Genomic DNA, 17,318 nt, shown 5'->3' on the forward strand with positions numbered 1-17,318 from the left:
TTAACTGGCTCAGGGAAATACTAATCACACACACACACACACACACACACACACACACACACACCACACACACACACACACACACACACACACACACACACACACACACACACACACACCACACTAGCAACAAACACACCAGAGGCAGCAATGGAAAAGTCAGAAAAGAAATAATAAAGGGCAGACAGGCAGTGATAGCCCACGGCTCAATTCCAGCATTTGGGAGGCAAGGGTTTCTAGGACAGTCAAGAGAAACTCTGTCTTGAAAACTCAAAAAAAAAGAAAAAAAACCAAGGAAGGAAGGAAGGAAGGGAGAAAACAGAAAGAGAAAAGAAAGAAAGAAAGAAAGAAAGGAAAAAGAAAGAAGGGAGGAAAAGCAGAAAGAAAGCAAATATAAAAAGATGATCCATTTATTAGTGATTTACGAAATAAAAATATTTTAAACTTCAGGTATTTTTCTCCTATAAGATTTGGGAGGTTCTACTTCTTGAAATAAACTGGTATAACCTCTTCAGCATTCACATGGTACATTTTTCTAAACAACTAATTCCACTTCAAGAAAGATAGAAAGCCGGGCGTTGGTGGCGCACGCCTTTAATCCCAGCACTCAGGAGGCAGAGGCAGGCGGATCTTTGTGAGTTCGAAGCCAGCCTGGTCTACAGAGTGAGTTCCAGGACAGCCTCCAAAGCCACAGAGAAACCCTGTCTAGAAAAACCAAAAAAAAAAAAAAAAAAAAAAAGAAAGATAGGAACCCTACCATACATGGTAAAGCACACCTTTATTCCCAGCACTAGGGAGGCAGAGGCAGATGGGTCTCTGTGACTTCAAGGCAAACCTGGTCTACGTAGTGAGTTCCAGGATAACCAGAGCTACATAGTGAGACTTTAGAGAAAAAGTGAGCTGGGTAGTGGCTCCGTTGGTAATGTGCCTTACAAGTACTAGAACCTGAATTCAAGCCCCAAAACCCACACAGCACATATGTGTAATCCCAGTGCAGGGAGAAAGCAACAGCAGGCAGGGCTTGCCACCTAGGGAATGAGCCTTGCCTATCTCATGAGAGTTTGGTGAGAGACCTTGTCTCCAAAGGTGAGGGTAGCACTTGACAAAACACATTGTACTTCTGTACAAAAAGGGTAATAAATTTCTCAGTTAGAAGTATAAAAACTGAGAGAAGATGGCCACATCCAGAGATGCAGCCCTTGGGAGTCTGGGGGCTGCAAAGGCAACTCGAAACATGGTGCCACTGGGGGCAGGGACAGCCTTCCACATGACCAAGGCATGCTGCTGGGCTCTACCTTAGGGCCCCAGAAGATCGGGCTGCAGCCACCAAGAAGTATAATATGTGCATGAAAGACTATTAGTGGAGTGTGGAGACTACCAGAAGCTCCCTGACTGCTTACAGCATGAGAAGGATCTGTAGTATGAATGGGACCACCCAAACCTGAGGTTGAACTGGGGTGAACCAATGCACTGGGACCTAGACATGTATATCAGGAATCAAGTGGATATGTCCCTTACATCTGTTTCTTGGGATGTCATGTGTAAAAAACTCTTTGGCTTTGTGGCCTTCATGGTTTTCATGATCTGAGTTAGGGAGACTTTCCCCCTACCAAGTTGTGGGACCAAAGCAGTACCCTTTCAGTAATTTGTACCTGGAACAAGGTTGCAATCCTGCTACAGAACCTGACCCGGTGGTTCACTATGAGACCTGAGATGGCTTCATGAGCTTTTGTGCATTCCTAGAGGGTTAACCTTAATGAAAACCCTAATAAAACTCAGCACTTCAAGAATAAAAAGCAAAACAAAACAACTAAAGTATAAAAATAAGGATTAACATGTTATAAAATGAGACAGGGTTTTTTTTTTTGTGTAGCTTTGGCTATCCTAGAACTCACTCTGTAGACAAGGCTGGCCTTGAACTCACAGAGATCTACCTGCCTGCTTGAGTGCTGAGATTAAAGGAATGCACCACTGCAGGGTCATAAAATTCTAAAGAAATATACCAAACAATATTTACATCTGAGAACTGTCATTTCTTTACTAATTTGTCATTCTAACAATGTCTGATGATTTTAACATTAGAGAGAAAATGTGTTTCCTTTACATGTTATCTAAACTACAACAATGTCAGAAGTGCTTATTTTAGGATGTGGGGGAGATCATATACCAGCACAAGAACTAAGAAGAGGATGGGATGCAAGGAAATGAATGAAGAAAGGATAATTTGCAATTTATAAAAGCATATACAGGCCAGTAGTGGTGACACATGCCTTTGATCCCAGAATTTAGAAAGCAGAGGCAGGCGGATCTCTGTGAGTTCGAAGCCAGCCAGCCTGATCTATATAGCAAGTTCCAGGACAGCCAAGGCCACACGAAAGAAGTCCTGTCTTAAAAAACAAACAAACAAAAAAGCAATTACAGGCCAATGAGATGGCTTAGTGGGTAAAGGTGCCTGTCAGCAAGCATTGACAACTTGAGTTCAGAACCTGAGATCCACATAGTAGAAGTGAATCAACTCCTCAAAGTTGTCCTTTGACTTCCAAAACCCCACCACACCACCTCATAACCCACATACAAAATTTTAAAAAATGTAAAAAACTTTTAAAACAGAAACAGCACATATAGATGCAGATACATATGTGTATGTGTGTGTGTGTGTGCACATAAACTTGACACATCTCTCCAAAAGTGACCAATAAAAGTGATGTTTCTGTTTATATAAAGTCTTATACTAGTCTCTAAACATACTATTGCCTCTTTATGAACAAACAGAATCAATGATGTAACTCTAAACTATTAGGTCAAGAATTGTTTACTTGGTAGCCAAAGGCTATACTTTTTTTTTTTTTTTTTGGTTTTTCGAGACAGGGTTTCTTTGTATTGTTTTGGAGCCTGTCCTGGGCCAAAGGCTATACTTAAGTTTATTTTATACCTTAGTTCTAGGAGTACAAAATGGGTAATAAAACATTTTCATCCAGCCACTTTGAATTCAAAGATTGAAAACTTGGATTTTGTTTACATTATTTCTAGTGATAGTTCATTCCACAATCAAAACTGGTACTAAAACATGTTTTTCATTCTGAAAGAAAAGACATCTAAGTAAAAGTACTCTGAAAGCAAAACCTGTTCTCCTATAGCCAGAATGGTAAATGAGAAGTCAATATCATTTAACAATTTTGGTACTAGGCACCAACTTGCACCACCTAGTGCCCTCTATCCACAGAGAGTACAAGCTACACAAGCAGCTCTGAGGAGAATGGACATTTCAGCTAGGCATGTTGATATGAATTTAGTTTTGACTCAGAATTTTTTGGTCCTTTCTATATTGCTTTGAATTTCACAAATGAAGAAGTGAATTGTATATACTCAAGCTGATATTCATATTTTCTGTGCATGAGAGTTTACACTGCAGGTACTTTTGGAGAGCAACCATACTCTATAATCAAAAATTTTAACACTTTACATGGTATTTGAGCTGGCCATTCCAAATCCCAAAGTCAAAGATACTTTCATAAGGGGTATATTACTGTTGTTTCTGTAACAGACAAAACTTAAACATCTGCTACTCTGGTTCCCTCTAAAGGTTTTAGTCCTTGTGCTCTTACATCGAAAACACTAGACACATATGCCTCTAGTATGTAAACCATGACTTCTAAAAAGCATCATAGACCCTCTAAATGCAAGTCAACTACTTCATCAGAAAACTGTACTTTTCTCCAAAGATTTCCAAGAATGATTCTGACTACAAAGTTTGCCTTAGATAACTTTAGACTCTGCCTCAAAAAGGCAAACAAAAAAAATGACCTTAGAATCCAGATTTCCTATCTAAATACAACAGTTCTAGCATATGCCATGATGAACACACACACACACACACACACACACACACACACACGGTAAACACGCACAGCATCCTTGTTTTTATTTCCTACTACTTCTATGATTTACAAATTCTGCTTTCATAAGAAAAAGGTTTTTACCTAATTTTTAAGTTGACCACAACAGTCTTTACATTTACAAAAGGAGTGATAGGAGCCAGCAGTGGTGGTGCATGCCTTTAATCCCAGCACTTGGGAGGTAGAGGCAGGTGGATCTCAGTGAGTTCAAAGCCAGCTTTGTCTACAAAGTGAGTTCCAGGACAGCCATGACTACACAAGAAATTCTGTCTTGAAAAACCAAACAAAAAAATGCTAGACTTGATATAAACTACAAGTTACTAAGCAATACCACATTGCAGTGTATTTACATTTACTCATATAACACATTATTTATTTTAACATATGACTCTATACTATTTTTAAAAACTTCTTGGAACTGGTGAGACAGTTCTTAGGCTGAAGGCACTGACCTCCAAGTCTGAAGATCCAAGTTCAATTCTCTGGACTTTCACATGTACACAATAGTATGTGTATGTATATGCATGCACGCACGCATGCATATAGACACCCAAAATAAGTGCAATTTAAAAACTTATATGTTGAGGAATATTAGTACACTGTGAAGATGTATTGCTGTGATTTGTGTAATAAAAAGCTGAATGGCCAATAGCTAGACAGGAGGTACAGGTAGGACTTCAGACAAAGGGAAAACTCTGGAAGAAGAAAGGCAGAGTTGCCAGACAAACAGAGAGGAAACAGGAGGTGCAAGATGAAAGAGAGGTAATGCTACATGGCAGAATATAAAGTAAAATAAATGGGTTAATTTAAGTTAAGAGCTAGTTGGGACAAGCCTAAACTAAGGCCAAGCTTTCATAATTAATAATAAGCATCCAGGTCATTATTTGCAGGCTGGCAGTCCAAAGACAGTCCAACAAGAAAGCCTGCTACACTTATATACATGGGTGTCTTGCCTGCATGTATGCCTGTGTGTCACCGTGCATGCCTAATGTCCAGGGATACTGGAAGAAAGCTTTGGATCCCTTGGGACTGTAGTTACAGTTGTGAGGCTCCATGTAGGTGCTGGGGATTGACTGTGGGTCCTCTGGAAAGCAGCCAGTGCTCTTAACCACTGAGCCATCTCTCTAGCCCAAATAAATCTGGTTTTAAAAATTAAAAGAAAATTAATGTAACTCAAATTATGTATTTTCAAGATGAATTATGAATTCTATTAGAATTCACTAAAATTCACATGAAAAACTTTTTTTAAAATTTTAAGTTAAAAAATCCAAAATAAAGTACCTGAACATCATAGAGTGCTACGATATTTTCATGCTGAAGTTCCTGGTAAGGAAATAAAGAATTTAAAATATTATTATATATTCTGATAATCTTAATGTATTTCTAGTATGCAAATAAAACTCATTTCTATATACACCTATACTATTTGTAGCATATGACACCTTAACAGCTTAGAACAAGTCAATCTATTACAGAATAAAAATATATGTATCTGATCAGACTTACTAGACGCCTAAATATTTTTACCATCAATTCTTTTTTAACGTTTTATCTTATTTATGTATTTACTTGCATGTGTATGGATGTTCTTGCCTGCTTGTATATGTGTGCACCATGTGAGTACAGAGGCCAGAGGTGTCAATGTCCCTGGATCTAGAGTTATGTATAGTTGTGAATTTCCTTTAGAAAAGCAGTTATCTCTCCAGCCCATGACTGTTCATTTCTTAGACTTCTAATGAGTGCTGTTTGCCAAACAAATGCCACAATTAGTATGATTGAAGACTGCCTATCAGTCTTCAATTTTTAATGTTTCAAATAATGATAAAGACATAAAATTCAAAAGTAGCTTTAAAAAACATTATCTGCCGGAAACATAATTCAAAGGTCAGAGATCTTCTTTCTTTCTTTCTTTCTTCCTTTCTTTCTTTCTTTCTCTTTTTTGTGATCTTAATTGCTGTACCCTTTCTCCCATCCCAAGAACTGTAATTCTTACCAAAAACTCTCCACATAATACTTCTGAGGAAGGAAGATTCTGGTGAAAACCCATGATCAAATCTGCCTGGGAAACAATGGGTTAAAGATACCAAAACTAGTAGAAAATTTCCCTTTTGGGGGCTAGTGAGATGGCTCAGTGGTTAAGAGCACCGGCTGCTTTTCCAGAGGACCGGAGTTTAATTCCCAGTACCCACATGGCAGCTCACAGCTGTCTTTAACTCCAGTTCCAGCAAGATCTGGCATCCTTGCACAGACATATATACAGGCAAAACATCAATGCGCATAAAATAAAAATAAATTAAAAAAGAAAATTTCCCTTTTTAGTGAGCCAAATGTTTGTAACTGCACAAACATTCAGTAAACAAAGTTTATCAAATTTATTTGACCATGGGCTCTTTTACTTTTCCCTTGAAAGAACCTCACTTTGATGATGCTACAGGTTATGAACAGATCTAAAAATTAACTTCCTTCTGGAGCTGGAGATTCAGCTCAGTGCTTAAGGGCACAGGCTTCTCTTACAGAGGACCTGGGTTCAATTCCCAGACCTAACATGGCAGCAGGTCACAACTGCCTGAAACTCCAATCCAAGGGGATCCAACAAACCTCTTCTGGCCTCCTGGGGCACCAGACATTTATACAGTGCATAGATATACATACATGCAGGTAAAAACTTATACACATAAGATAAAATAAACAAACCTGAAATAATAATGACTATTAAAATAATTTTCTTCCATTTATACGGTGGGGGGGTCACACACCAAGTTCTCCTATTCCTCCTCAAACACTTAAGGGTAGTAATATAGAGGATGTCAATAGAAGAGAACAATATACCAATTGTATCTGTCTGGCATTCAAGCAGTAACACAATAACTAGAAGAAATCATAAGTTAAAATCAGGGGCTGGAGAGATGGTTCAGCAGTTAGGAGCACTGCTGCTCTTCTAAAGGACCAGGTTCAATTCCCAGCACATACGTGGCAGCTCACAGTTGTCTATGGTTCAAGTTCTAGGGGATCTGATACCCTCACACCAATGCATATAAAATAAAAAGTAAATTTTAAATGCTAAAATCATTCTTTATAGAATCCCTCTGTTTGGCAAGAGCCACAAACATCTTTTTGTTTGTTTGTTTGTTTGTTTGTTTCCGAGACAGGGTTTCTCTGTAGCTTTGGAGGCTGTCCTGGAACTCACTCTGTAGACCAGGCTGACCTCGAACTCACAGAGATCTGCTTGTCTCTGCTTCCTGAGTGCAGGGATTTAAGGCGTGTGCCACTGCCACTACCTGGTCAAACATCTATTCTTCAAAACAGATTCAAAGGGGACTGCAGAAATGTCTCAATGGTTAGGAGTACTCAATGCTCTTGCAGAGGACCCAAGGTAAGTTCCTAGCACCTCACATCCACACTGGCCACTGCATTCATGTGCATATTCCCACACATAAATAAAATTGAACCTTTCCTAGTACTCCGGAGGCAGAGGCTGGCACATCTCTGTGAGTTTGGGGCCAGCCTGGCCAATCTAGTGAGTCCAAATCAATGAAGGCAACATAGCAAGACCCTGCCTCAAAACAAACAAATTTATCTTTGAAAAATGGCTTCAGAGTATTCAATATTTCAAAATCAAAATCAAAACTGAGCATGCAAAAATTAGCAGCAACTAAAAATTTCCAAATTTTACCAAACTTCCAAGGATGTCATCAATATGCTCATTTAACTTAGGGTAACTTTTAATTCTAATATGAAATTGTACTCTAAAATAGCATACCTTTAAGATTTTTATTTCCTTTCCAAGCAGAATTTGTGATTTTGACAAGTTCTTTTTATTAATACTTTTAATAGCTACCTCCCAATCAGTTTTCTGAAAAGGAAAAACAGTGTTATGCCGGAAAATTATAACATATAAACGACTCAAAAACAAAAACTTGTTAAGTGTAAATATATTTTCAGCAAATCAATGTACATACAGTACTAGGGAAACATGATAAAGATCACAAATCTCAAACTGAAAATTTGATAGATGACACAATACCAAGGCAATGTCCTACAACACAGCCACTAAAAGTAGTAAATACAGAATAGCATTAGTTGAAAAGTTTACAACCACATAGGAGTTACGGAGAAATGTGTATATACACTTGGGAAGTGATAGAATTCAATGAAAAGTTAGCCTGGCTGGATTACGCTTCTTTTTTCTCGAACTTTAAGTTATTTTATAATGAATGAGAAATAGAAGACAATATGCTTTTAATCGGCCCCTTGGCAATAATCAAAACAACTAAGGCCTTAAAAAAATTTATTTCCACTCCCGATGTGCCTTCTCAAATTCTTTAGATTCTAAAACCTCGTGTGACCCTACTTTCGAAACAGCGGCTTGAAAAAAAAATTGAGGCTTGAACTTTGCAACCACTTTGTATTATTACATTAGGGTCACTATCATTCCCCCTTGGAGTTCGTCTAACTCAAGAAGGGGAGAGACAGTACAGAGCATCCAGGACACAGAGCAAAGCGATACCTCCCAGTCCGAGAAAGCCTCAGGCTAATGGGAAACTCGCCCGTTTTCCGCTGGGTGTGCAATTATTCTCCTTAAAGGTGACAAGATCCGGAAAGCCCGGGGCGGGGGAGAGGGGACAAAGGTCCACCAAGCATGAACCCGGACAAGAACGCTGCACCATGCAAGCTCGGGGGTCCTAGTCACCTCGGGACCATTGGCTTCTCAGAGCAGCAAATCCCTAGGCTTACTCCGGTTACCCAGCTCACTGACAGGGAAGAACATCAGTGGCCTGTCGCCGGTCGGTAGGTGGAGCTCAGTCTAGCGGCTCCGGCCTCCAAAACAAACCGAGACAGTGACAGTAAGCACAAAGGCTGGCCGGCTTGGGGCGCCCAGCCCAGCGGCCGGGAACGGGGCGTCGGCTCCCCGGTCTTCCCCAGACAGCGGGCGAGCGGCGCTCACCTGGCGGTGCCGCCCCCGGAAGACCACAGCGAAGGCCCCGTGTCCCACGAGGTCCCGCTTGCTGTACTCGAAGTCGCCCACCACCTCCATGGCCGCGCCCCCGGGACATAGAGCGCTTGGGTGGGCAGCGTGGCGGAGAGCCGGGATCAGCACCGCGGGCCCGAGGGCCCCGAGAGCGCCCACGGGCGGCGGGACAGGGGCAGCCACGGCCCCGGGCCCGGACGGACGCTCATGCCGAGAGACCGGAGCGGAAACGGGACAGGCAGCCGCGCGGAGCTGGGGTCAGCGAGGACTGGGCCCGGCCGCTTCTCATGGCCCGGGCCGCCGTCGGCCGCGGGGCTCTGGTCAAGCGGCCTGGGCACTGCCGGGCCGAGGGCACCGCCGCCGTCACTGGGCGTCTCCGGAGCTACCGGCGCGCCTGGCAGCGGTGCAGGGCAGGGGCCACGCCATCCCCGCAGGTGCGGCCGCCTCGGCTCGGTGCGCCCGCGGTGCTGCTGTGTGGCGGCCGCCGCCCTGGAACCCGCACAGCCGCGGTGCCAGCTTCTGCCTGCTTCGCGGGAGCGCCCAACGCACGCGCGCGCGCCGGCCGCTCCGCGCCGACTACCGGCCCAGCGCGACGTCAGCGCGTCTTGTAGGACGGAGCACCCCAGTCCTGCTCCCTCCGCCGAGAAAAGGAGTGCGCGCTCCGGGACGCGGCGCCAGGCACCGGGGCGAGTCCACAGTCTCTGAAGCCAGCTGGCGAGCAGGTGCGGCCACAGCTGGTTAGTTACCGGCTGCGACCTCCGCGCCGGCGCCTGGGCAGGCTGGAGACTGCCACGCCCTGACCCGAAGCCGCCCTCTCAGGGGCGGATCTTGAACTCCGGCCCGGAGAATCGCTGGTGCGGTGCAGGCACCAATGGGTCTAGTGAAGACAAGAACTCCGAGGGCCCGCCTTTCAAATCTAGAGGGCATGCTGCCAGACTTCCCACCGAAGGAACAGAGGACAGGGACCTGCGCCTTTTGGGGCTGAGAACCTCCATTGAAATGGTCTGGATTCAGTACTGTGAGCCTTCCTAAAGAGAACTACCAGTTTGCCTCAGACTTTTTTTGGGAGGGAGGAAGGGGTGTCCTCTTTGTTCAGGTACCAAATGATTGTCAACTTTTGTTCAAGAAAGTGTCTTACAAAATCCCAGTGTTTGTGGATGCTGCTGTCCAATTATCTCGTCACCTCAGTTTCATCTTCTGTTCCTGAAACCCATCTCTCTTTTTAAAAGATTTTTCATTTTTATGTGTCTGGATATTTTGCCCGCATGCATGTCTGTGAACTACAGGTGTACCTGGTCCCTGTGGAGGCCAGATGAGGGTATCAATTCCAAGACTGGAATTACAGATGTGAATGTAGGCGCTGGGAATCAAACTCAGGTCCTCCGCAAGAGTGGCCAGTATTCTCAACCACTATGCCATCTCTCCAGCTCTCCTGACATTCATCTTGACAACCAGGTGGAGACCCTAAAAACCTCCAGCTTTGAGACAGGCCAGGAGTCTGAAAGCAATGTCTCTTTAGTCGGTTTTCTGAGAACACAATACCACAGACCCAGTAAGTCCATTTTCCATTGTCAGAACAAAATGCCCCAGACTGGGTACTTTATGAAGAAATGAGATTCATGTAGCTCACAACTTTGGAGGCAGAAACTCCAAACAGTGAAGCATGAGTTCTGACGAGGGGTTCATGGAGAAAGGCTTCACAGGGGACTATGGGACAGAGAGGTCACACCGAAAAGCAGTCAGTGACGAGAGGGACGGGGCATTGCTCTTTTATAACAACTACTCTGGAAAGAACTGGTATCTAGGAGACCTTCTACATTAATCCCTTTCATGGGCACTGTCTGTGACAGCCTCTCAGTTCAGCTCACTTCCTACCGCTCTGAAAACCAAGCATCCACGCAAGAAATTTTGAGGAATACAAACCATCCAAACCATAGTGGTAAATTATATTTAAAAAGTTTATTTTGGCTTGTAATTCTTGTCTGCAGTGGAGGGGCTGTAGCTGGTGATGGCTTTTCTTGCTGGCAGAGTCATGAGGTGGTACAGAGTACCACAAGGAACCCCCAAGATGAGCTCCAGGGACCACTGAGGGGGCCTAGGCAAGCCTAGACTTCTTTTCTCTTGTGTTAAACCTAGGACCTCACACATGCTGAGCAAAGTACTCTGCCACAAGTTATAACTCCAACACTACTTTTTAAAAAATATGTTGCTTGTGTGTGTATGCTTTTCTCACTTATGTGAAGGCAGAGGCTAACTTGCAGGAGTCAGTTTTCTCTCTCCATCACACGGGGCACAGAGGTGGAACTTGGGTGGGTAGACTTGGTGACATGGCAAGCAAGCACCTTTATCCTACCAGATGAGCCATCTCAGCGGCCTCCCTAACTACTTTTATACCAGACCCACTCTGAAGGCAACATATCAGCCTAGTAATCTCATAAATGGATTTGTCTGTTCATGAGGACAGACCCATAGTCACTTCTTAACAGTCCCTGAGTCCACCTCTTAGGGAGAATAAATCTACTGTGTTTCAGAAGAAAAGAACTCTACCCAGGCTGTAGCGACCTTCTTCCTCATACTTCTTCCTCATACTCTCAGTGTGGGGCTTTGGATACTTGCTTCCTTGACTGCTTCTACCCTTATTGCAAAAACTGGCCCAGGCAGTTGTGTTAAACATGAAAATTAGCCTTCAGAAGCTGAGGGCAAATTAAACAAATCTACACTTGCATTAAATAAATCAAGTGGATTCCTTACCTCATTGAAAGACTCTGCAGTTTATCTTAAATATGAGCACTTCATAGGATACAGACTTAATATGACACTCACTGAATGGTGGATCTTGTGGGACCTTGTACAAGTTCCTTAACTTTCCAACCTACAGTTTCCTCATCTAAAATTTGGGGACAAGGACATCCACTATTTACCTGGGCTGTTTAGAAGATTAAATAATGGGAGCTGTGAAGACCACTCAGCAGTTAACAGAATGTTAAGAGGACCCAAGTTCAGTTCCCAGCACCCACATCAGGTGACTCACAACTGCATATGTCTTCAGTTCCAGGGGATCAGTGTCCGTTTTTAGCCTCTGCAGGCACACACACACACACACACACACACACACACACACACACACACACACACACACACACGGGAGGGGGAAGGAGGGAGGGAGGGAAGGAAGAAGAGAGGAGAGGAGAGAGATAAATATTAGGAAATGAATTCAAAGTATAAACTGGAATATTATCTAGTATGTATAAAGTACTATTTAAAGATTGTTTAAAAATACAGTTATGAAAGCCAACTTTATTCATCATTTCCCTAATACAGGCCAGGGCCCTCTGGATTTTCTCTTTTCCAGCCACTCCCCAGGTGGTTTTCTTTTTTTTTTTTTTTTTTTTTTTGGTTTTTACAAGACAGGGTTTCTCTGTATTGTTTCAGAGGCTATCAGTCCAGCCTGGCCTCGAACTCACAGAGATCCGCCTGCCTCTGCCTCCCGAGTGCTGGGATTAAAGGCATGCGCCACCACCGCCCGGTTCCCCAGGTGTTTTTCAAGCGAACTGAGCCCAAATGTTTTAGCTTCATGTAGCTAGACCCACCAAGGGCCCTTTACTAACAGATACCTGGAGAGGTCACTCCCTATAAACTCTGCAGAAACAGTGAATGTAAAGTATCTCAGTTCAGGACAGCAATGGGGGAGTGTGATGGTATTTCTTGTCAACCTGAGAGGATGTGGCATCACTCAGGAGACAAGCCTCTAGGCACACCAGTAAATCAGCTTTTAGGTTAGAGTAGCCTCTGGGCGGGCCTGTGAGTGAGTAGCGTGACTAGGTTCATTGAATAGGGAAGACCTGCTCTTAAATGGGCAGCACTGTTTCCTGGACTGCATGAAAAGGAGGAAGGCAGCTGAGCACAAGTGTTCAACATTCTCTGCTTCCCAACTGGAGACACCATGTGAGAAAGGCTTCACATAGCTCCCAGGTCCAGGCGACTGTATATCATGGCAGGGGAGTCGCAGAAGAGGGAGCCTGAGGGAGCTATTCAGTCACACAGTCATCCCCATTGGAAAGCAGGAAGCTAGAATGCATGTGGTTAGCTTAATGTCTCCTTTTTCTCAGTGCAGGACCCCAAGCCCAGCGAATGATTCTGTCCATTTTTAGTCCCCCTCCCATCAATGTCTTGAAGGTGTGCCCTGAAATCCATCTCCCAGGTGATTCTGGATTCTGCCAAGTTGACAGTTAACATCAGCAAGGGTTGCTTTTGTCAGGGTATTTTTATCACAGCAATAGGAAAAGTAACTAATCCAGGGTGGAGGCAAACAGCGGGAGTGGAGCTGGCAGCAGCTCCCACAGTGTGTGATGGCAGCAGGGCCACCGGGCACAGAGAACCTGCCCTGTACACAGAAGCAGCAGCTTCCTTTGGCCTCCGCACTCTCCAGGAGTGGCACACCACCTTCCTGCTGCTCACCTCCCTGTCCAGATGAGGACACACTGGCTGGCTGAATGCACTGTGTACACCTTGGTCTCTGTTCTTGTCTCGGGATACAAATCTCAACCCATGAACTGCTAGAGAAGATCCTCCAAACTCCAAGCATTGGCCAGTCATTACTATGACAAAGACCCAACAACCAACTTCAAAAGACAGAGATTTGTGTTTGGCTCTTGGTTTCTGAGGTTCCAGTCCATGGGCTGCTGGCTCTATTGTTTCTTGATGAGGCAGAGCATTCTGGCAGAGATGTGGAAGCAGAGCTTCATACTTCATGCATTGAGATGCATAGACAAAGGAAAGGGTCTGAAACAGTCCTCACAGCTGTGCCTCCAGTGAGCTCCTTGTTCTAAACATCCAGTTCCCATAACCTCTTAGTAATACCTTCAAGTTATAAATCCATCAACACACCAAGCAACTGATTAGGTCAGAGTTCTTATCATTGTACTGCCTCTCAATGATTAGATTCAGCTGGGGACCAGCCTGTCAACACAGGAGTCTTAAGATGTCTATATATAATGTCACTAAAGTTATATCCCCGCATTAGGACATTTCAAAAGTGTCAACAAGCCACTTCTGGCTTGTTCTTGTAAAACTTCATCACATCTGTATCCACAGGCACAAATGTACATATAGTTGACAGTGAGGCTCATGGTTTAAAAAGGGGTGGGAGTAAAAGCAGGAGGAACTTTGCTAAGGGGATGTTTAATTATGACTATGTAGGCAGCAACTAACAAAAGCCGGATGTGATGAAGTTAAGAGAAGGTAACCTAGAGGCCAAGAGATAGCTCAGAAGGTAAAGGTGCCTGCTGCCAAGCCTGATGACCCAAATGCAATGGGCCTGAACCTGCAAAGTGGAAGGAGAGGACTAAAGTAAGTCCTGTGGATTTTCCTTTCACCTCCAAATGCATATGGTAGCACGTGCGTGCCCACATACATACACATGCTCACTCACACAAAGTAATGTAAAAATTAAAAAAGGAATGCAGCCGGGTGCTGACATTCCTCCCTCACTCTTTGCCTCACCCATGTCTGTTTTTCTCTCCCACCAAATGCTGGTATAATCCCAGCACTTGGGAGGTGGAGGCAAGAGGGCGGGGAAAGAGTTCAAGATTGAAGCCTTTCTAGACTCTAAGCCAAATGGCAAGAGATCATAAGCCTCCTGTGTCCATTCTTCTGTTGCTGCAATTACAGGTGAGTGCCACTAGGCCCCTCATAAACACATTTTCTAAAATGGTATTAGCAATAAACTTCAGCCTAAGAAACTACAGATACAGTGTTGGGAATTGTATATGTAGGGTGTGATTTGCCTGCTTAGTATGCACAGGACCCTAAAGCAAATCCCCAATGAAGTCAGGCATGGCAGCATATGCCTTTATTCCTAGCACTCAAGAGGTAGAGACAGATGGGTCAGCCTGGACCACATAGTGAGTTTCAGGACAGCCAGGGATACATAGTGAGAGCCTGTCTTAAAAAAACAAAAACAAAAAAACCCCAAAACATAAACAAATAAAACAATAATTTGAGTATTTCATCTCACAACACAAGTGGCTTATTTTTTCACCATTGCTGTACTTGTTAGCTCAAAAAAGTATGTTTCACGAGAGAGGCAATGTTTTCATAATGGTTTAAAGAAAGAATATTTGCAAAAAAAATCACTGAGATAAATGTAAAACAGCATGTTTCCCAAATAAACTATTTAAAATGTCAAAATTTCTAAACTTTATTTTGTTTTGTTTTTTCAAGACAGGGTTTCTCTGTATTGTTTTGGAGCCTGTCCTGGAACTAGCTCTTGTAGAACAGGCTGGCCTCGAACTCACAGAGATCACCTGCCTCTGCCTCCCGAGTGTTGGGATTAAAGGTGTGCGCCACCAATGCCCGGCTAAACTAGACATTTTTAATGATACATAAAAGAAAATTAGAGATGGATTTGCAAGCCCTAGAGTTTCTCACTTGAGACCTCCACTGTGCAGAAACTTCCACATAAAGACCCGTTCAGCGTGTCTGTCTAGGAGGGAAAAACTTTCCACCAAAGACTTGGAGATAAGAAACAAGCTTACATTAAATTCAGGATAGAGAATGACAGCATTCCTCAAGAAACTCCAAACCCTATTGTCAAAGACAGAGGGTTCTGATTCACTTGGGTTTTTCTGAAGGTCAGAGAATTGCTGACGACACTATAAATGAACTGGGGATAGAGGAAAGAGATACAATTGAAGTTTATCAGGAACTAATGTGCATGGGGGTGTCATTCAACTGTTTAGATCCCCCCTTCTGCTTAATGTTTTTACTTTTAAAAACAGTTTATAGAGTTGGTCATTGGTGGCACACGCCTTTAATCCCAGCACTCAGGAGGCAGAGGCAGGTGGATCTCTGTGAATTCAAAGCCAGCCTGTTCTACAGAATGAGTTCCAGGACAGCCTAAAAAAGCAATACAGAGAAACCCTGTCTTGAAAAAATAAAAGTTTATAATGTGATATTCGAAATGGAATTCAAAACTGGCACTGTAAACATCTGGTCACTTGAATTTCAGCACTGAGCATTCATTATCCTCTGTTTTCACTGTGCTGCTGTTGGGTGTTCAAACCAGTCTCCTTCACACTTCCCTCTCCTCTGAAAAAATTACAACAGAGAGGCCACTCTTCTCAAGATTGTACATTTTCAGCTTCGTGGTGACCAGTTAAGATCCACTGGAATGTGTTTACAATGACCTTCTAATTGGCCCTGGAGTTCTAGTACAACTGTTTCACTCGTCTATAATTTTCAGTGTGAGATGGAAGATGCCAGAGAAACAAAACATGGAAAAATGAACTTCCCTCAAATTGAAGCCAGTTGTGGGTTCCTTGTCATCATCATCTGCTGTAAACAGAGCTTCTCTGATGAGGGTTTTGAAATGCCCTAGCCTGAGGTAGAGGTCCAGAGGGCAAGAAGGCATTTTAAAGTTAAGTATTGTCAAGGGGCTGGGTTTGACAGTTAAGAACACATATTGCTCTTGCAGAGGACCTGAGTTCGGTACCAAGCACCTACATCAGGCAACTTGTCATTCCAGCTCATGGGTTTATGACATCCTCTTCTGAACTTTTGAGGCACTATACTCACATGTACATACCCACACACACACACACACACACACACACAGATATGTACACCTGTTAGAAGACAGCAGGACAGTTCTTAGTCAGTTTTAAAAGTTATAAGCTAGGTGGTGGTGGCACATTCCTTTAATTCCAGCGCTTGGGAGCAGAGGCAGGTCAATCTCTGTGAGTTGGAAACCAGGCTGGTCTACAGAGCAAGTTCCAGGACAGTCAGAACTACACAGAAAAACCCTGTCTGAAAAACAAAACAAAAATAAATCAGTTGTCCAGCACTGAGCCCATCTCTGTAACAAGTCTTTTTCTGTCTCTCCAGCCAGCTCCCAAATAATGACATGGAGACTTCTTATTAATTATAAAAGCTTGATCTATAGTTCAGGCTTTTCCGACTAGCTCTTATAACTTAAGTTAGCCCACATTTTTTATTAATCTATGTTCAACTGAGGGCAGATTAAGGAAGTCCATAAACGTTCGAATAAAAGAATAACATTTATTTTTGTGGTCTTCTGCCCCTTGAGGTGCTGGAATCTGCGACGCGGGATGCTCAGACCACCACCCAAGAGTGAGAACAAGACTCCTCCTCTTCCTTATAAGGGATCATGTCCACATACTGTAGCCATGCCCTAAGGCTCTGAAACTCCAAAACTATTGGTGGAAATGAATTCAAGTGCATGTGCATGCCCACACACACACACACACACACACACACACACACACACACACACACAAGTAAGCTCACAGATTAGCTAAACCTTCCCTTTCTCTTGCCATTTGGCTTACAGTCTAGAAAGGCTTCAAATATAATCATCACAACACCTGGCTAGCATAATGGTTCTCAACTTGTAGATTTTAAGGAATCCTGGAGGCCCCAGGATGGTACCAGGG

General features: G+C 43.4%; 1 protein-coding gene and 1 pseudogene across 1 annotated transcript in view; one reads left to right on the forward strand and one right to left on the reverse strand.

Annotated features, from left to right (window-relative positions):
* Ulk2 (unc-51 like autophagy activating kinase 2) overlaps positions 1-9,218 on the reverse strand; it is an 83,277-nt gene extending 74,059 nt beyond the window's left edge. Inside the window, exons 1-3 of the mRNA XM_040748820.1 lie at positions 8,842-9,218; positions 7,657-7,749; positions 5,178-5,219 (exon numbers count right to left, since the gene is read on the reverse strand). Coding sequence (XP_040604754.1) covers positions 5,178-5,219; positions 7,657-7,749; positions 8,842-8,931 — 225 coding nt within the window. The 5' untranslated portion in view covers positions 8,932-9,218. The remainder of the gene's footprint in view (positions 1-5,177; positions 5,220-7,656; positions 7,750-8,841) is intronic.
* LOC110340457 lies at positions 1,175-1,712 on the forward strand (annotated as a pseudogene).
* Positions 9,219-17,318: the final 8,100 nt, after the last annotated feature.

This window comes from Mesocricetus auratus, unplaced genomic scaffold (assembly GCF_017639785.1).
Source record: "Mesocricetus auratus isolate SY011 unplaced genomic scaffold, BCM_Maur_2.0 Super-Scaffold_100007, whole genome shotgun sequence".
In the NCBI taxonomy this organism is placed as follows: Eukaryota; Metazoa; Chordata; class Mammalia; order Rodentia; family Cricetidae; genus Mesocricetus; species Mesocricetus auratus.